At 35.0% G+C, this 22,227-nt stretch overlaps 1 protein-coding gene across 11 annotated transcripts in view; it reads right to left on the bottom strand.

The window, feature by feature from the left end:
- The window catches only part of LOC114333136 (obscurin), a 615,016-nt gene that overhangs the window by 170,686 nt on the left and 422,103 nt on the right, over positions 1-22,227 (bottom strand). For 8 of the 11 annotated variants that reach the window (XM_028283003.2, XM_028282967.2, XM_028282979.2 and 5 more), the window contains 6 exons: positions 22,135-22,188; positions 18,270-18,479; positions 15,923-16,382; positions 14,390-14,565; positions 13,935-14,222; positions 5,825-5,989 (listed from right to left, as the gene is read on the bottom strand). In XM_028283003.2, coding sequence (XP_028138804.2) covers positions 5,825-5,989; positions 13,935-14,222; positions 14,390-14,565; positions 15,923-16,382; positions 18,270-18,479; positions 22,135-22,188 — 1,353 coding nt within the window. The remainder of the gene's footprint in view (positions 1-5,824; positions 5,990-13,934; positions 14,223-14,389; positions 14,566-15,922; positions 16,383-18,269; positions 18,480-22,134; positions 22,189-22,227) is intronic. The other 3 variants (XM_028282985.2, XM_028283041.2, XM_028283020.2) reach the window with 2 other exon arrangements.

Genomic DNA, 22,227 nt, shown 5'->3' with positions numbered 1-22,227 from the left:
GACGAGAACCATTCTCGTTGGAACTTTACCGCGCTGAGCAGATGGGTTGTGAATTATAAATTGTAAAATTCCCTCATCTTCCTTAGTCTCAGCATCCGTATGGCTTTCAAATTGTAGAAGCCTCGGTGGTGTAACCATAGAAGGTTCCCATTGTTTTCAGTCTGGTGGGATGTAGAGTAATATGTTGTTTTATATGCCATCAAAGTGAAAGCTTAGTCTTTTAATGTCTTAGTTTAAAGCCCAAATAGCGAAACCTGCCACCGAATCTAACCTAAATTATGGATGCGCAGTACGGCAAGAGATAGGGCTTGCAGCTCGTGTTACTCTGTCCATGGATCCCTACCGGAAGAGCGTAAACATAGCCAAATAAGAGCTGTACTACATAAATGTAGAGTCAGACAATGTTGTGTACTGAGCCTCATTTTTTTAAAATAGGCTATCATGAGATATACTGATCAACTGCTTAATATTCCCAATAGTGACCTACGGATGTGAATCTTGGACCATGAGACCAACGGAAAGAAGAAAGAACGCAACTTAAAAAATGTTCTGTTGGAAACAAATGTTACGAATTCCTTGGATCGACAGTAGGACAAACGATTCAATTTTAAGAGAGATAAAAGTTGGCGAACAAATCTCCGGTAAAGTTCATCTCCAATAATTAAAATACTTTTGACATGTTATGAGAGCAAACACAGAAAATATGGAAAAAGTCACTATACAAGGAAAGCGAAGATCCGAAGATTACGAGGAAGATCCCCAACAGGATGGATCAAATTAGAGGAATATGCAAAAGACCTATGCATAAGTTACAAGAAATGACCAAAAACAGAGATATTTGAAGACAGACAATACACGACATCACGTCGACTACTGCGCTCTTTACAGGAGGTCAGGATTGAAGAGAGATCATGAGATAGTATCCCAAAACTCACTAGAAGGAACAGATGTTAGCATAAAAGTGAAGCATAAAGGTGAATGGAATATTATATTGATAAATAATTTAAGATACGCCGATGACACATTTATATCTGCAGACAATTTCTATGGCTTGTCGTGTTTACTTAACATAATATCAGTTGAACGTTGAGGAATACACCTTTACGATGAACTCAGATATGATGATACCAGAACTAATCTTCACTGAGAAGATTAACACAATTATACCATCTAGAGAAAAAAAAAGTCTCAAATATTAATGGGGACTTAATATGGTTCACTGATGGATCTAAAACTGCCCATGGTACTGGATCATATCATAAAAATAATGGAGAACCACTCAAGGGCAAATCCAGTCTAAAAAAATAATCAAGAATATTGATAAAAAAAGTCGAACAGTTTGATGAACCTCAATAAACGAGATCAAAACGGTCACTGAAATGGTGGGTGGACATTGCCGTTTAAGAGATCACCTATACAAACTAAAGATGAATAAACCATGGTGCAGAAAGTGCGAAATAGAAAAAGAGACTGCCATATACACTCACCGGCACAAAAAACCGGCACCCCAAAAAATGGGTCATTTTTAATGCCTTGTATTTCCTAAACCTGATATCCGATTTAAGTATTTTTTTTAATATGTTATAGCCTTATTCTTTATCAATATCGCTGTAATAATATTGTTGCTAGACAAGTCAATTGTCATTATATACAGGGTGTACGAATCAAACTGTGTTTTTTTTCTCAAACTATGTGAATCAAACTGTGGAATGTTCTAGCTTTTATAAAATACTGAAATTAAAACCCAACTATATCCTCCAATTTTCTTAACATTCTGTTTTTTGATTCATTAGCTTATGTTGGATAATAAAAAAGTTAGGCACTTTAACAACTACCCCTGTTTTTCGTCAATACAGGGTGTTTTTAAATAAGTACGGCAAACTTTAAGGGGTAATTCTGCATGATAAAATAATGACAGTTTGCTTTATAAACGTATGCCCGCAAATGCTTCGTTTCCGAGATAGGGGTGTTGAAATTGTTCTTACAAACTGACGATTTATTTATTGCTCTAAAACGGTTTATGATATGCAAATGAAATTTGGTAGATATTAAGAGGTAGTTATTGCGCATTTTTTGGCATACAATTAAGAATTTTATATTCACCATTGGCGTGCATACGGGATATATCTAAAATGTTTATACCCGTATGCACGCCAATGGTGAATATAAAATTCTTAATTGTATGCCAAAAAATGCGCAATAACTACCTCTTAAAATGTATCAAATTTCATTTGCATATCACAAACCGTTTTAGATCAATAAATAAATCGTCAGTTTGTAAGAACATTATGCACTCTGAGCAAGAACAACTGTGGATTTAATGGCGCGTCCGCATTGGTAATTTTTTCGTGCGTATTGAACTAATGGTTCGTCGTAAATTTTTACCAGTGAGGACGTGGTGCTCAAATCATTTGATCTTGGCTCGAAAACGATAACCGATGGAGCATGTGCGTTGTGTGCGTCGAAAATGCATGCGTCCGATTTATGCGACGTCCACACTAGCACAATTTACTTCGAACACGCAAATATTTGCGACGAACAGCTGGTACGCACGAAAAATTTGCACAGCATAAGGTTAAAGCTGAATTGCAACGGTGAGAGGCTAAAATAAAAGAAATAAATGAATTGAGTAGAAAGGTACTTTAAAAGTTTAAAATCATTTACATAATTCCCAGCTGAACGCTTTTGGCTTGCAAAGACATCTTTAGAGATATGGTGAAATTAAAAAATAGTAAGAGTAGTAGTTTTAGCAGTATAAAAGAGGAACAAATTTTTTCATTACAATTTAAAAAACGTTAAAAAAGTTATTAAAATGAGAGCACGAAGAACACATTAAAAGTGTGTGAAAGTATCCATCCATTTGGAGAGAACTGAGGCGACAGGCAGACACTGTCTTTTGTAAAGTTTAGGCAGAATAGTTATTTTCCTAACTAGTGCGGAAAGTGATACTTTCACGCATGAGACTGCCGTTGACCCGAACGACGCGATAGCGGAGTTCGGGCAAGCAGTCGATTGCGGGGAGGGCACTTTCCGCATGAGTTAGGAACAATATTTTTTCTAGGGCCGTACGTTTGGAAAAAAGCCACAAAAAATATAGGTCTGGATCCCGCGTATGAAAAAAAAGTTGATTAATAGCAAGCTGAAAATTTGTTAATAGCTTAATGGTGTCTAGTCGGATAAACATTGATATATGGGAACACTGGAACAGGGGCAGATTTAATTGTGGAACAGGTTAAAAATTTGGAACGGTCACACCACGAAAACGGCACATTTATTTTGTCCGACAGAACAGACTTAAACTCTTCGAACAGAGATTAAACTCTCATGCAAAAATCAGACCGCTATTTATCACCAAATGGTCGTTTTAATGAGTGGAACATGTAGAATATGTCAAATGACAGGAATTATGACAGGTGATAAATAGCAGTCTGATTTTTGCATGAGAGTTTAATCTCTGTTCGGAGAGTTTAAGTCTGTTCTGTCTGACAAAATAAATGTGCCGTTTTCGTGGTGTGACCGTTCCAAATTTTTAACCTGTTCCACAATTAAAACTGCCCCTGTTCCAGTGTTCCCATATATCAAAGTTTATCCGAGTAGACGCCCTTAAGCTATTAACAAATTTTCAGCTTGCTATTAATCAACTTTTTTTTCATACGCGGGATCCAGACCTAATAGAGTCATATCAATTTTTATTTAGGAGTGAAAATACACAAATTAATTCTTTGACAAGGTTGTCAAAACCAAACTTTCAATATAATGGGTTACCAGGACGACGATATTGGTTTCCATGACGACGATTTAAAACCATTGTAATTGTCTACTGATTTGACTTTTAATTATTATGTCAAAATAATTTTATTTCATCGAATTATTGCGTTAATTTCATTAAAACATGAACACAATAAGATACATTTAAAATAAATTAGTACATAATATCTAAATATTAGGTTATTGCATGTATTGGACGACGATATTGGTTTCCATGACGACGATTTAAAACCATTGTAATTGTCTACTGATTTGACTTTTAATTATTATGTCAAAATAATTTTATTTCATCGAATTATTGCGTTAATTTCATTAAAACATGAACACAATAAGATACATTTAAAATAAATTAGTACATAATATCTAAATATTAGGTTATTGCATGTATTATAGTATATTAGAATGCCATATTAGGAGGTATTCTACTTTCCCGCACGCCGTGCGGGAAAATTTACTTTCACGCACGCCGGCGCCGTGAGGGAAAGTGCAACTTTTGGAAACGAAATGCGTGCTAGAAAGTGGCTTTTTAAACACGGTCGTAGAAAAAAGCTTTTTAAATTTTGATGAAAAAATTTATTCCTCTTTTTGAATAATGGGTTACATCTTTCGTAGTAAAACTTTTTAGGATTTGACCATTATAGCTTTTCAGATGGATTTGTAAGCCGAAAGTACTTTTTTAAAAGTACTTTTCCTTTCCAATTTATTCATTTGTCATATAACTGCATATAAAACATACATATAGGGTGTTTGGTAAAGAATGGGCCATAGCTTAACCTTCCTGAGCTTAAAATAGGTCGATTTAAGCTAACTTACCTTAGTACGAAAGTTGATAATAACCGAAATACAGCGTGTCCAAGTTAAATTTTATTTTATTTATTCTTAAATATTTCCTAACATGCATGGGATAATAACACGAAATTTGGTAAGCGGGGATTTTTGGGACGAGAAATCTAAATTCGCCACCAAAAATGATGTATTACCCAGAGGGCGCCACATACGTATTTCAGCGCTCATTCAATATGTTCAATTTTTTTATCCCCAATCTACATATTTTTGAATCAAAACTTTCATTCTCTTAATACTTTTACTTAAAAAAGATATTATACTACATTCATCTCGCTAAACTCAACTGTTTCCGAGATAAACGCATTTTAACTCTGCGATACAACATAATTTGTTGCATAATATCATTGTAGTTACACCCGAAAAATAACTTAAAACCATAATAATTGTGCCAGTTCTCATATTTATGTCATTGCATCGCAAATTCCATTTGAAGAAATTTGCGATATATTTTTTGAAAATTTTTATGGTTTTAAGTTATTTTTCGGGTAACTACAATGATATTATGCAACAAATTTTATTGCCCGCAGATTTAAAATGCGTCTATCTCGAAAACGGTTAAGTTTAGCGAGAAGAATGTAGTATACCTTTTTTAAGTAAAAATATTAAGAGAATAAAAGTTTTGATTCAAAAAGTATGTAGAGTTGGTAATAAAAAAAATGGAACATATTAAATGAGCGCTGAAAGGCGTATGTGGCGCCCTTTGGGTAATACATCGTTTTTGGTGGCGAATTTAGATTTCTCGTCCCAAAAAAACCCGTTTACCAAATTTCGTGTTAATATTCCATGCCTGTTAGGAAATATTCAAGAATAAATAAAATAAAAGTTTAAATTTGACTTATTTCGGTTATGATCAACTTTCGTACTAAGGTAAGTTAGCTTAAATCGACCTATTTTAACCTCAGTAATCTAGGGTTAAGCTATGGCCCATTCTTTACCAAACACCCTGTATATATCATCAGTCTTTTGCAATTCTTTAAAATAAAAGAAATACCAACTTTTGTGGGATCAGCAACAACAAAATTGTGAATAGGATGAAATAAATATCAGATAAACCAATACAAGAAATGTACTCAACTTAGACACATAATTTTATAAAAAATAGAAGATTGGATAAGAAACATCCCAACAAAACGTAAAAAACTGTACATCGGTATTACAATTAAATTTTTACAATAATCGGTTTTATATAATAAAGTTTTTGTTATCCTACCTTTAGGTTTTTTAGGCTTTTCTTCAACGTCCTCAATTTCCGGTTGCTTCGGATCTTCCACTTTCTCCTCTATTTTCTCCTCTATTTCTGCCACCTTAGCAGCCTTAGGTTTTTCGAGAACTTCGATAACTTCGGTTTCCTCAATGGCGTCAGTATGTGTTACCTCTGCAATTGGTTAGATGGGTAATCATTGGTTAAACACATAATGTAGGGAGGTGACAAGTCACACAAGAAAAGATATTTAGGTAAATCTAGACTGTATGTAACATTATCATAATACAAATTATACAAAATTTGGATATCTTATTGTATTAGAGGATGTTATATTATGTTCCTGAGCTAGACACCAATAACTAGTTGAATATGGTTGTGACAATATACATAAAATATTTTGAGTACCTTCTGTATTATTATTTTTATAGTTATAATATAAGGTTCAAACATTAAAAAAAATAATTTAATTCTCTTTATGTAGGTATGTATCCAATGGAACAAATGAATTAAATATGAAACATCGCAACGTTGTCTTGAAATTTACACTGGTTAATTGCAAATACAGAATCTAACTTATTGCACTGAAAGGCCTATGTTCCGAAAATAATTTCCACACCTGTATAGATATTATACATGTCATGAACTGGTACTCATACACAACCACTGGAGCTGGAAATAACTGAATACTAATTTTTTTAAAAGTTCTGGTTCAAAGTTTTCTTAAATTACATATTTTCTTAAGTTAGTATTATGATCTTACTGTTCTGGCGAAAACAAGAATGGAATTAAAAAAACGTTATGAAAAGATTAGAAAAGGAGTCAAAATATTTTGTTCTAGAACTAAATCAGGAAATGTCATAGTACATGATACTCGGAAATAAAGAGCAAAAAAGAAGATAGAGAGTGTACTTTCATGGCTTTCGAGAAAGTGGTCCATTTTACGTATCTGGGGTAGTGATGTTGATTATAGTTACTTTCGAGTATTCGTTACAAATCGTTACTTTTGTATAAAGTAATCATTTATAGTATTCGCTACTTTGATTACTATGATTACTTTTGTATTTGAGTACCGGTAATCATATCGAAAATCGTATTTCTCAGTAGGTAGGTATTTTGTATAGGTATTACGAAATAACAACGACCTTCACCGACCTGTTTAAGGGATAAAAATGATTTATTACTATGATTACTTTTGTTACTTTTTTATTTGAGTACCGGTAATATTCAGGGATGGCCAAACTGTGGCTCGCGAGCCACATGTGTCTCTTTGAAGGATTATTTGTGGCTCTCAATGGCAGCCATCATCTAGTCAACATGTGAACAACTCAATTTGGGCTCAAATGGTACCCTGAGCAGATTACATGTGATATTTTGTGCATCCATGTTCAATCTCACAATTATAATCAATGTTTCCATGACGGATCAAGTTTAAAGGGCTTTTACCCGAATATTTTTGAATTTTGGTGGTTAGCATGTCAGCATCTTGTCAGCACTGATGATGATCTGTTATCAGATCGAAAACTAGTTGTGTGATGTAGCCCTTTTTAGGGAATTTTAATAAACATACCTTTTATAAAGGATTTTACTTGTTTTTTATTAATATAAATGAAGGCTGTACATGCCAATTATTCACCCAATTCACCCAATACTTAATATGAAAGTGAAGCATAGGCTATACATCAGTGGGAAATAAATAAGCTGCTGGTATTTGAAAGGAAAGTTCTCAGAATGATATTTGGTCCTCAAAGAGATGAATTGACAGGATGGTGGAGACGGCGCCGCAAAACTGAATTATGACTGTGTATGGTACTGAAAACTTGGTCAGACATATAAAAGCTAAGATAAGATTGGCAGGTCATGAGGTAATATCAGAGGAAGACAGAGTGTTAAAGACAGTGTTTTCTGAGAGATAGAAGATCAGTAGGCCGTCCCAGAAAAACATGGAAGGATGATGAAGAATCGAAGTATCCTGACCTAATAAAAGCTGCGTGTAGAATCATTTGCATATTTGAAACAACCCTTTTTATTTCACTTTAAAATTCGTGAAATCCAAACACTGGGAGAAAAATTTAATACTTTTTTACACTTTTTCAATAACTGCGGCTTGCAAAAAACTCCAAATTTTGAAAAATGGCTCGGACTATCAAGTAGCTTGGCCACCCCATAGAGAATCGTATTTCTCAGTAGGTAGGTAGGTATTTTGTATAGGCATTTCGATATAACAACGACCTTCACCGATCTGTTTAAGGGATAAAAATGATTTGATTACTATAATTACTTTTGTATTTGAGTACCGGTAATCATATCGAAAATCTTATTTCTCAGTAGGTAGGTCTGTATAGGTATTCCGATATAACAACGACCTTCACCAATCTGTTTAAGAGATAAAAATGATTTGATTACTATGATTACTTTTGTATTTGAGTACCGGTAATCATATCGAAAATCGTATTTCTCAGAGGGTAGGTATTTTGTATAGGTATTCCGATATAATAACGTGTGTATATAACGATATATAACGAAGTATAATAATATTTCACGAAGTACGAAGTAATCAGAGTAATCAAAGTAATCAAAGTAGATACAATAGTCGTTACTCGCTCTGATACGATTGGTACGAAGTAATCAGAGGAATCAAAGTAATAAAAGTAGATACAATAGTCGTTACTCACTCTGATACGATTTGTACAAAGTAACGAAGTAATCAGAGTAATCAAAGTAATCGAAGTAGATACAGTAGTCGTTACTCGCTCTAGTACGATTGGTATGACTAAATGAAGTAATCAGAGTAATCAAAGTAATAAAAGTAGATACAATAGTCGTTACTCGCTCTGATACGATTGGTACGAAGTAACGAAGTAACCAGAGTAATCAAAGTAACGATTTGCCTCTGTGTATAGTAATCGTTACTTTCGGTATTCGTAAGTAACGAGTACTTTGTAACGAATAGTTACTTTTTCAACATCGCCAATCTGGGGGTTATTATAGATGAGAAAGGTCAGGAAGAATGGGAACTGAATGCCAGATTAGCAAGAATGCCGAATGATGAATGCCTAGATAAAAAGATGGGAAGCTTAAGACCACTGATAAAATTATATGTATCGAGAAAAACAAAGCAAAGGGTATATAAAACGGTAATAACACCCACAGTGAGGTATGGTAGCGAAGTATGGACAATGAAAAAAGCAAATACGGAGAAATTGGATAGATGGGACAGGAAAATGCTCAGAGCTACATATGGAGACAAAAACACGGAGGAAGGTTGGGTACGACGAACAAACAGGGAATTAGAAGAAATGTATAACGAACCAAGCATTAGTCACTTCATAAAAGCACAGAGATAGGCAAAAGGAGGAAAGAAAGGCCCAGACAGAGATGGTTTGATTGTGTACAGGAAGATCTTAGAAATAAGGAAGTTGTTGGTTGGGAAGAGAGAGTGACAAACAGGGACGAAAGGAAAATAATTGAAGTCAACTTAGTAGACAAGGAGCATGATTGGAAAAGACTCCACCCCACTTAATACAAGTGTTGTAACACATAGTAATATATTATTGTATTATATCAATTGTATTTTTAACACTAAGCCTTCAAGGCCTGTTGAGCTTTTTAAATAATAATTAAGTTAGTACAATTACACATCCTCTTTAACAATAAGAGCTGTAATAGCCAATAATAATATCGGAAATATTTGGCAACGATATTTCTACAGTTGAGGTGATCTACTAGGTCTACCTATAAATCCCCACAGGGAATGCTTTCATAAATTCCGGGGGATGGGGTCACTAAAAATATTATAAATGAGGATTTTTCTGTAAATCCTTTAAAATTTGTGAAGATGACAGAGACAAAAACAACGAAATGATAACTGGGTTTCACAATGCTATTTCAGATGCTCTTACCTTCATATTTGATTTTATGAAAGGGTTATCTACGTGGTGGTGTGTTAGTATAAATAAATACAATATTATATAAGATAATGCAAGAAAATATCACTGCTCATGCTATGTTGACTTGTCCACATTTTATCCTACCACAGTTTATTTTTATCTCTCATAAACAATAGTTTATTTTGTTCGATTATCCTTTTCTCTCTTGCTCTTTTTCCAGAGTTTGTCTCTCCTTGTACTTTATCAGAGTTTGTCTGGACCTTCCTAGTTAAAATTGAGTTTGTTTAATTTTTTCATTATAAATTTTGTTCTTGAGATGTCGTTTAGGAATTCGAATATATAGTGAGTCTACGTTTGACATCTTCTTCTTCTTGTAGTGCCTATCCGTTTTGGATGTTGGCGACCATCATAACAATCTGTACTTTGCACACTGCTGCTCTAAAAATACTTGTTGTGTTGAACCATGTGCGTAGATTCTTCAGCAAGGAAATCCTTCGCCTTCCTGGTCCTCGCTTTCCTTCTACTTTTCCCTGCAAGATTAGTTGCAGTAGTCCATATCTATCATTTTTTCTCATGATGTGACCGAGGTATTCGATTTTGGCTGCTTTTATTGTGGTTAACAGCTCTTTTTCTTTTTGCATTCTCAGCAAAACACCCTCATTTGTAACGTGGTCGGTATAAGATACCTTCAGGATTCGACGATAAAGCCACATCTCAAAAGCCTCAATTTTCTTGCAGGTGTCGTCTGTGAGAGTTCACGACTCAACTCCGTACAACAGTATAGGAAAGATATAACATCGCAGTAACCTGACTTTTATGGGCAATGATAAATCATGACATTCGAATAATTAAGCCATTTTTTTAATGCAGATCTTGCTTTCTCTATCCTACATTTAATTTCTATGGAATGGTCCTAGTTTTTATTGACGTTCGCACCAAGGTAGGTGTATGTTTTTACTCTTTCTATTTGTTGACTATTCACACTGATTCGTCCAAATTGCTGTTCCTTCTTAGAGATCATCATACATTTTGTTTTCTTAGTGTTTAGTGAAAGTTCGTATCTCTGGCTAACTTCTGTGATTCTGTTCATTAACTCCTGGAGGGTTTCAGAACTGTCAGCGAATACCACCGTGTCGTCTGCGTATCTTATGTTATTGATACATTCTCCGTTAATGCTAATTCCGGCTTCAACATCATCCACTGCTTCTTGAAAGATTTGCTCAGAGTAGATGTTAAACAGCAGTGGTGATAATATACATCCCTGACGGACCCCACGTTTGATTTTGATATCGTCTGATTCTCCTGCCTCTGTCCGGATAGTTGATATTTGATTCCAGTACAGATTGCTGATAATTCTTAAATCACAGGTGTTTATTCCAATATTGGTTAGTATCTCCATCAGCTTGTCGCGCTTTACTGTATCGAACGCTTTATGGTAATCAATGAAACATGCATAAATATAGCAATTTATGTCTCTACATTGTTGAAATAGCACTTGTATACTAAAGAGAGCCTCTCTCGTACCCAATGCATTCCGAAAATCAAACTGTGTACGGCTGATTTTCTCTTCGCACAGTCAATGTATCCTTTGATGTATAATTTTTAGAATTAATTTTAAAATATGGCTCATTTAGCTGATGGTTCGGAAATCACAGCAGGATACGGATTTTGTTTTCTTTGGTAAAGCAATAAACGTCGACTTCAGCCATGTACTTGGTATTACTCCGCTCAAATATATGGCATTAAATATTTTTGTTAGGCGTTGAGTACCGTCGGTATTAAATAGTTTTATGAGTTCAGCTTAGTTCAGCATATTATGCATTTTGTCAGGTCCAGGAGCTTTGTCATCTTTTAGTTGTGATATTGCTTTTTCCACTTCATCTGATGTGATTGGTAAGTGGTCATCACATATGTAGAATGGAGGTTGTTCGGATCTACTATCATCAAAGAGTTCTTGTATGTATTTTGTCCATATGCAGATTTCCTGGTTTTTGTCTGTGATGATATCCCGATGACGTTTGACATACTGTTTTAATTTGGTTTCATTTTGAGCGTTTTTAGCTGATCATATTGATTAGAAATGTTTTTACTGTGTAACGTTATAAACGCCAAATATGTGGTAGTTCGAAAGTTACAACTGCGTAGAGTGGTGCCTCTTTTCGAAAGTATAGATGTTTGTTATCAAAGTTTACAAAATGAAGTGAAAAACAAATAATTATTAGACTTGGTACTCCCGTCTCTATGTAGGCCTTGTTTGCAAGGCTCTCCTTGCTGTTTCGGTTTCTAGCTTCCATCTGGCGACCTTCTTAATCAGTAGGTCGTTTTTCCTTCCCTTTATTTGCCCCAGCCCTCTCAATATCTTCTTCTTCTTCTTCAGGTGCCATCTCAGCTACGGAGGTTGGCAATCATCATAGCTATTTTAATTTTTGAGGCAGTAGCTCTAAATAGTTGTTTTGAGCTGCATCGAAACCATTCTCTCATGTTCTTCAGCCATGAAATTCGTCAGCCTTGCCTGACTCCTCTCTTTATTTCCATTTCATCACATGCTTCTTTTTCAATTCTTACTATTGCTCGCTGATTTTAATAGAGGTGTGTTATTAGTTTTAAACCTCTTTCATCTAGGTTTTTAGTTTTCAGAATTTCCATGAGTCGATCATGTTTTACTTTATCAAACGCTTTATTGTAGTCTATAAAACAGACGTAAAGAGGACGGTTAACATCCAAATATCTCTGTATCAGCCCGTTGAAGGATAATAATGCCTCTCTGGTACCCATACCATTGCCGAACCCATATTGAGTGTCACTAATATCCAGCTCCAGTTTAGAGTGTATTCCATGAAGCTTATGGTTCGGTAGTCACTGCATTCTTTGGCAAACCCACAAATGCTGATGTCAACATTTCTCTAGGGATTTCAGTTGTACTATTATGTTTAGGTTCTCTAGTTCAGCAGATTTATTGGTTTTCATAGAGTCTATTGCCTGACTAACCTCTGATTTGGTTATCTATGGGCCCACATATCCGGTTTGGCTATCTACGGGTGTACTAGCTTCTCTCTGGTCATGAAATAGTTCCTCGATGTACTCTTTCCATCGTCGTAGTTTTCGTTCTGTCTCCATTCTAATATTTCCATTTTTGTCGAGCAATATATTTGAGGTTCTTCTATTTCCTATTCCGGTTAGTTCTTTGACTTTTTTATGTAGGTTGACGTTGTCATATCTGTTTGCAGTTCTTCTATTTCTTTAAATTTTTCAGAGAAGTAGGTTTCTTTAGCCTCCCTAGTTTTTCTTCTTATTTGGTTCTCAGTCTCTGCGCTTTGATAAATCTAACTATATCTTCGCCCTTCATTATATGTCTCTTATTTCATGGTTGGTTCTTCTTATTTATTCGTTTTGCATTCTTATCGGGCCATTTATTTTTCTAGGGTTTTCATTTCGAATATTTCTAATCTTTTTTAATATTCATGAGGCACATTGTCTCAGCTATGTATGTAAAATCTGGCCTGATTTCAACTCTGTAGATTCTTAATGTTGTATTTCTGGTTCCTGTCATTTAATAGCTTATCGTATCTCAAGTATGTTTTGTTGCCTGCTAGTATTCACTACTTTACTTCTTCACTTCTCTTATTTTGCAATTCACAATTAATCTCAAATATTTCAATTGTTGAACTCTCTCAAAAGTGTAGTTTTCTATCTTAATCGTCCTCGTCGTGTAGATTAGACCTTTTCTCTCCTAGAGTAGATTAGATATTTTATTTTTCCTTCTCTAATTTCTAGACCTCTTTTTTGACCTTCACTTCCAGGATTCATATTGCTTCTTTTAATGCTTCCTTCTCTTTCTATAATAACGATGTTATCTGTAAATGCTACTGATTTTGATAACGAAGGTTCTATAATTCCTGTAATTCCGCTGGCCTTGACCCATTCCTTCCACTGCTATGTTGAATTAATAGTATAGTTGACAGGAAATTGTCTTGTCATACTGCTGATTCTATTGCAATATAGATACATGTATATATACATAAATATGTGTATATACACATATGTATATGCAAATATACAATATACATTTTGATATTCCTAATATTAAAGACTTTAACGTATTCATATTTATAAAACATTGGTATATATGTCTAAATATATTACAAAATTATACTTTGCAAATACATTTTCTACTCGCCTAAAAAAGAAGAATAAACAATATATTAATAAGTTCTTCCAGAAATACTTACTATGTACAGTAACTATGCTCTTGCTGCTGACAGTTCCAAGCGAGTTAGTTACGATCACCTCGTACTCCCCTTGTTCCTCGTATTTGATTAAATTGACGGCAAGATTGAACGTCTCATGTCGTTGGGTGTCTTTGGTGATCTTAATTCGAGCGTCTGCCGATACCTCACGTCCATTCCTCAACCATTTGACAGTAGGTGACGGACAGCCTTCCACTTCTACCTCCAGGTGGAGCGTGGATCCTTCTTCGACGGTTGTATCTTTCAAATGCTTGATGATTCGTGGCGCACCTGGAAAAAGCTCAAGTTAAATACAATATATTCCAAGTTTTAACAAATTTTGCAATGATATTTTTATTTCGGAGGTTAGATTCTACATTTATTAGTTTCTGATGACTCTCAGCATAATAGTTTGCTTTTGCTATTAATATGTTCATAAAATTAGAAGTAATACTTACAATTAACTGTTAATTTAGCACTTGTTTCTACCCCTCCGCATTCGTTGCTGAGCTTGCACGTATACTGTCCCGACAGCTGGCTTGTCACTTCTTTTATGATCAGAGAAGCTCCATCATCAGATTCTATTCTGGTAAATTCTGTTCTTGTTTCTTTGATTTCGACTTCATCCAAATACCTATTACAGATTTAAGTCAAATAATGCTTGAATTAAAATGTAAAGCTTATTATATTCTAAAGCAGCCTTAAGTCAATTGGTTTTAAACTGGGTTAAAAAGTATGTGATTTCTCGGAGGCAGATGAGTATATTTTTCTGAAGCTGTCACGTATTTAGGTAAAATCGGAAAGGATAAAGTTTTCCAAAGAACACAAATTTGGGATCTAACTAAATGCGATTTGATATTATGTAGTGAACCATGTAACCTCAATATTAAATAAAAAAAAGTCGATCGCCCATAGATCAAATTTTTACTTAAATTTAAATCTGAGGTAGCTGCTTGAAAAATGATGGGAATTCAATAGAACTATCCATAATTCCCGACAATCATACGATAGCATTAAAAGGGATCAGATGTGGAATATAATGGCAGACCTTCTGTCCCAAAAACTGATCTAGCTCATTAAAATATGTGGAAATGGCTGTTATTCTAGATCCTCTTATGGATGGGTAACAAACTCTGAGAGTCGTTTGAAATAAACAGTGGCCTGAAACAAAGAAACGCGCTTTTTAATATAATTCTGGAGAAAGTACTACGAATAGAATAAATTAGAGCAGAACTACTGACGGTAAATTGACCAAAAATTACTGTTAACATAAGCGGATGACATTGACATTGTGGGAAATACCGTCACCAATGTAAAGGAAACTTTCAACAAATTAGAGATAGAGGCAAAAACCGGTCTAAGGGTCAATGAAGAGAAAACAAAAAAACATATACCTTTGAAAGAAGTGGAGAGTTTTAAATCACCGCAGATAACGATATCAATGAAGAGATAAAGGGAGATTTCAGTGAGTAAGCAGATGTATCCATAGCCTCCACAACATTATCAAATTTAAGAGCATAACACGAACATGTAGTGCATATATGGGTGTGAGACGTGGACGCTGACAAAAACAGTGGTATAAAAATTCAGATGTTTTGAAAAAAAAAACCTCAGAAGAATCTGCGGACTCTGTTAAGACTCAGACACTAACCAATATGTAGATAATGTATTGCCAGATTTAAGAATAATGAGGCTACCCACTAACAACCACCATGGACGACCGTTCGAGATGGAAGCAGGTTTTGCAGTCATCCGAGTTCCACCCCGGGTTGTAGTGCTGTAGTGCTGTAGAGAAGAAGAACTTAACTTTAATGCTACTATAAAGCTGCCATAAAATAAAATTTATACTACAAACTAATCTAAGAGTTATATATGTTCCAGGAAATTCTTAAATTAAATAGTTTTACATTTATCAAGCTTTATCTAAAGAAATCCGAAATCAGATTTTCAATTTTACTAAAATTTGGGATTAAATCTACAAATTCACTTACCATTTGACTGTAGGTTTGGGGAAAGCTTCAAGCTTGACGTCAAGCGAGACGTTTTTATCATGCTCTACAACAGTCATGTCTCTAAGTCCTTGAATTATCTTTGGTGGTTTCTTAACATCAACTCTAACTTCATCATCAACGCTTCCATGAATATTTAAAGCTCTACATTTAAATCTAGCCGCATCTGTGGTAACTGCGCCTGTTATCTTGAGCATATAACTGTCACCGTCTTCTTTAATAGTGTAATGTTCGTTAGACTTAATTTCTTCTTCGTCTTTGAACCACTTCACTTCCGCCTTGGGTTCAGACTCCAGCTTAACCTTGAGCTCTAGATTTTGACCTTGAGACAGTTGCCTGTCGGCTCCCAACTTTTGGATCACCTTGGGTTTAGAGTATACTTCCAGGTTCCAGAATTGCGATACTTGGGCCATTTCGTTAGTTGCGACCACAGAATAAGAACCTTTAAAAATTTCAGTTTATTAATGGGAAAATTTGTTTTGGGTAAAAAAATAAAGTAAAAATGATTTACTACACCAGATGGTACTTTGATCTTACTTTACTCTACATATAATACATGCCAATATCTTATGGCAATGGGATAAGACAGGGGGATTCCTTGAGTCCTTTATTGGTCAACCTTACCATTGTAGAAAAACAACTTAAAATAATCTGCTATGCAGACGATGCAATACTGATCTCTCAAAGTGAAGATGATTTACAACGTATGCTGCACCGACTTAACATAACCGCCAGAAAATTTAACATGTTAATTTCCCCAAAAAAGAAAAAATGCATGGTTAAAACAGCAAATTCAATAAGATGTAAATTGGAGCTGGAGGGTCAGATAATAGAACAAGTGATGGAGTTTAAATATCTAGGCATCACACTATCTAGCTATGGAAGGCTCGAAGCAGAAGTGGAAGATCAAGTGAATAGAGCAAACAGAGCAGGTTGCCCGAATGACACAATATGGAGAAATAAAAATATCGGAAAAGAAATGAAAGGCAGAATTTACAAAACAGTCATCAGAAACAGAAGAACAGAATGGAATGACTACATAAGCCGAATGACAACAAATAAAGTAGTAAGGACAGCGACAAACGGTTCCCCAATAGGAAAACGATCAGTGGGAAGACCACGAAAACGATGGAAACTTACTAGAGGCACATTGAAAAGATAGACAGAGTCATGTTTATCTAAAAAGAAGAAGAAGAATATCTTATAAGAAACGGAGTAGTATGAAAAATTAGATGAATGTAATAAAATCTGGCAATATACTGGTTGATTTCTGTATCAATGACGAACTCATAATTGCTAATACCTTGTTTAAACTTCCTACACGCAGATTATCGACATGGAGGTCATCAGCTAACAATAACAACAAAATAGTCAGAAATGAAATAGATTATAAGTTATTGTCAATAGAAGATATATCAATTCTATAATATCATCCTAAACTTATCCAGGAGCGAACATATCGACATAAAATATACTCCGATGACAACCAGGTTGTTTTGTCGATGAGTGTGAAACTAAAGAAAGCAAAGAGCCCTAGCTCCAAGAAGATCATGGATATAAGGCGTCTGAAACAAGACAACACATATTTATGCGGAAACTTTTAAAATAAACGAGAACTTAAGCAAGGTCAAAGAAGATAATGCGGAATAACTATTGACCAAAAATGAGGAAGAATTCAACATGGTCTCGTGTCAGTTGGAAAAGAAACACCCAAACTTTTTGGAAAACAGTAATAATTCTTGTTATGGAAGAACGAAGAAAACGTAAAGTAAAAGACCTGAATATATACAAAAAAATTCAGAGAAATAATAGAAAGAAAATTCGAAAGGTAAAAGAGAGATGGTTTTCTGTCAGACGCAAGGAAATAGAAGATCTAGATAAAAAGTATGATAACTTTAATTTGCATAAAAAATCAAAAAAACAACAGGTTCTAAAAAAATCACAAGAACAAATATCCTTAAAAAATAGAAAGGGGATATTATTACTGATGTCAAGGAGAGATTGAACTATTTAATGATGAAAAACAAGAACTGCGATTAGAAACTACATAGGATACCGGACCACTAAAGAAGTCATCTATGCCATCAAAAATACAAAAGAGGGAAAAGCTACTGTAGCAGATGGTGTGCCCATTGAACTATTAAAACTTATTGATGAGTATGTTATTGATGTAATGGTCGAACTCTTTAATTTAATATACCAGACTGCCAAAAATCCGAGACAACGTACTAGTTTTATAATTTTTTGTCACCAGTATATTCGAAATTGTAACAATATTGTTATAATAAGAAGAGAAAATTGAAAATGAAGTTATAAAACACTGATTTACCTGAATCCTTAAGAGACGTTTTTTCGATTATTAACGTGAGTTTCTCTCCAGATTCCACAACTTTGATATTCTCGCTTTCTTTAATAACTTTGCCGTCTTTGTAGAATTTAACGGTTGGTTTGGGGATTCCCTCGATCTCGATATCTATCTTCAGCTGTTGATCAGCGTGTACGGACATATCTTCCAGTTTGGTCTTGATCCTTGGTGGTGCTAAAAGTGAGACACGTATTTTTTATTATTTTTTTGTAAACCGATTTTAGAACATCGATACAGACGACATTAATGAGAAATATGTGATTTGTCTTTTCAAAGATTCAAATTATTAAAAACTCAGAGTCTGCAAAATCGTTTATAATTGTTTTTTCAAGTACCTTCCTTAGAAATATAAACTTCATTTTCTTTTAAAAACAGTTTTTAATAACTTGAAACCTCCAAGAAACATAGTATTTCTTAAAGCGAAACTATATAAACTAGATTTTAAATAGTGCTATTTTAAGCAACTGTAGCAGATAGTTGTAAGATATTAGATACTATAACAAATTATTGATGATGTGACTAATGCCCCAGGTATCTTTGATCATAATGTACGCTACATTTAATTAAATTAATGGCACACAATTTTAATGGAGCTAAAAATAATTAACGATCTTCGACATAAATCTTCATTACTGTTTAACATAGTATTATCTGGCTATAAAAGAAGCTAAGATGCAGCCGAAAGTGTTTTCTGACAAGAACTGAACATGAATAATGAAACAACAAAATAAAGTGTGATTCAGTGAAACAGTACGATTTGACAACGCTGCTGACGATAAAATGTAGGAGCAATGGGCTTGCGACGTAAACGTTGTGAATCTAGAGAGTGGGAAGTTAAATTATCATGTAGAAGTCGTGGGGTGAATAACGCATATTTGCTGTGAAACCTTATTTAAAAAATGGTGAAAGTTTTGTACGTGTACAACGAACGTTTCACTTACACTTCCATTTGCCGGCCCGTGCTACAGTTCCGTCTACCATGGCTAAAGACTTGGGTTAGGAACTTTGAAAGTAGTGGTTCAACAGCACAAAAAAGAGGTGGCAGTATCAGAACTGCTCGCACACCACAGAATATTGAAGCGGTGCCAAATTCATTACACGCGAGTCCTCGAAGAACCCTGCAACGACTCGTCTGTAATAAATTTCGCACCGCTTCAATATTCTGTGGGGTGCGAGCAGTTCTGACACTGCCACCTCTTTTTTGTTACGTTGAATCACTACTTTCAAAGTTTCTAACCCAAGTCTTTAGTCATGTTAGACGGAACAGCTCATTGTACAACTTTCACCATTATTGAATAAGTTTTTACAGCAAATGTGTGTTATTCACCCGATCATTTCTCCATGATAACTAAACTTCCCACTCTCTAGATTCACAACGTTTACGTCTCAAGCCCGCGGCTCCTCCATTTTATCGTCAGCAGCGTTTTCAAATCGTACCGTTTCACTGAATCACCTTGTATATGCACATCAACCGTCAGACATGTTTTCAAAGGCATGCAAGAAATTATATGGATTAGGCGCTATAATTTTGAGCTTGATCGCCTTTATAGTGGACCTAGTATTAGTAGGTCCATCAAAATAAACAGGCTGCAGTGGCCATGCCGCTTAGAGATAATGAACGAGATGTAGCTATTGAAACACATTTATAATTCAAGACCGGATGTAGTGTGGGGAAGAGTTAGGCCTAGAGCACGATTCAAGGAACAGGTGGAAAACGACAGACGCGTGTTAACAGTACGAAATTTTAAAACGAAGACAAAGGATAGGAAAGAATGGAAGCTGATACTAGAACAGGCCACTACAACGACATGAACAATAAAATACGAGCATAAATACAGAAACGTAACAGAGGCTCCTACACATTACAAGACGTATTTAAGTCAAATATGCTGTCGAGATCATTGACGATCTAAATATACAGAAAACTGATTAGACCAGTCCTAACATCAGCTGAGAAAAATATAGGATCTGATAATTGACAGGATAACTGGAAACATTGTATAACTCACCAAACATCATCAACGAGATACAAGTCCAAAGACTGAGGTGGGCAGGACATGTGTATAGAGCCAATAACGAACGGCTTATGCAAATATAGGAGTTCGACAGGCTGGTAGAGCATTTATCATCATCATCATTCAACCCGGATCTATCTACTGCTGGATATAGGTCTCCCTCAGTCTTTTCCATGCATTTCTGTTTTGTGCTGTTTGCATTCAGTTTTTTTCGATCCGTTTTATGTCATCAGACCATCTAGTTCGCGGACGACCTCTACTTCGATATGTTTCTTGTCTTGGTCCCCAGAGTATTATTCGCTGTGTCCATCTGTTGTCCGAAATTCTAGCTATGTGTCCAGCCCCGTCCCACTTTAGGGTCATAATTCTTTCTATGGCATCCGTCACTCCTGTTCTCCGTCTTATCTCCCTGTTCGTAATTCGATCCCGACGAGAAATGCCTTAGACTGGGCATGAAATTACTGAGAAACATTGAGCGTTTCATGGCTCTTTGGGTAACACAAATTTTATTTCTTACTCTCTTGGTTATTGTTAAAGTTTCTGCACCATAGGTAAGTACTGGCAACACACACTGATCAAAGACTTTTTCTTGAGACACATAGGCAGTTCTGACTTAAGGATATAGCTCAGTTTGTCGAATGCCATCCAAGTGAGTCCTGTGCGGCGGCTTAGTTCGCACGTTTGATTATCTCTTCCTATGCGTATCTCATGCCCTAAGTACTTATAAGAGGTGGTTTCTTCAATAGGCATGCCATTTACTGAAATCTTTTCGCTTAACGCAAGATTTGTTATGATTTGTGTTTTTGTATGGTTGATTTTTAATCCAACTTGTAAGGAGGCTAGGTATATATACACCTAGGTATTTCTCCAGTTGCGATACTGCATCATCGATGCTGTCAGCAAAAAGAACAATATCGTCAGCGAATTTCAAATGACTAAGTATTTCTCCGTTGATATTTATTCCTTTTTCACTCAGATTTGCGTTCTTAAACATATGCTCTAATAATGTTGTAAACAGACACATATAGCACAGCTATAATAATATATCCTATAATATCACAGTTATCAATGAGAAAATATACCCGGTTATGCACGCGATAAAAGAAATAATGGCATTACATGTTCTAAGAGGTTTAATAAATATACTGTGGAAAACAGGAAGTATTCAGCTCAGAATTAAAAGAAGTTTCCTTACTGGACATGCACCAGTTAACACAACTTCGCTAAACAATAAGGTGTTTCATGGAAATCTAAACGGCGCGGCGCGACGGATTCTGTGGAATAAAACATAAAACAGTTAACCATATTTGGTACTACGACTGCTGGGTACTATTTCAAAAGACGTAAGCACTTTTTGAGAACCACCAAGTACTGTATATACAAATGGTGCCCATAAACTAGACCTGTAAAAGCTATTACTTATATAGTTTCAGAATTCTTGAATGGCTACTCCGCATAATTAGAAGAGTTGCAATAAGGCAATTGACTACTGCATGACGGTTGTACAAAAGGCTTCTAGAAAGGAAGAAGGGAAAGATGGGAAAACTAAAGTAGACAAGCGCAATGGATAACGCTGTTTAAGATAACTCATATAATTACAATATATGAAATACCTATATAATAATCGAAGAACCAGGCTTGATAGTGAGCAAAGAAATGATTTTTTGTACACTTTCAGTAGGTTATTGCACAATATGTTTAAAGACACCATTTACAATAATTTGTTTAAGTAAACAAGTAATATAGAGTTTAGTATAGTATGTGTGCAGGAAGATTTATAGTGAACATAGAGATAAACACATCTAATTGTATACCTATCGTAAGAGTGAGGGAACACTCTTCTGAATCTTGTGTAGGTGTAGTATTTGCTGGAAAAGTCAAGTATGCTAGTGTATATTTTAAAATAT

The sequence above is a fragment of the Diabrotica virgifera genome, chromosome 1 (genome assembly GCF_917563875.1).
Source record: "Diabrotica virgifera virgifera chromosome 1, PGI_DIABVI_V3a".
NCBI classification, from domain to species: domain Eukaryota; kingdom Metazoa; phylum Arthropoda; class Insecta; order Coleoptera; family Chrysomelidae; genus Diabrotica; species Diabrotica virgifera.
This window is presented reverse-complemented; position numbering and strand designations above follow the sequence as displayed.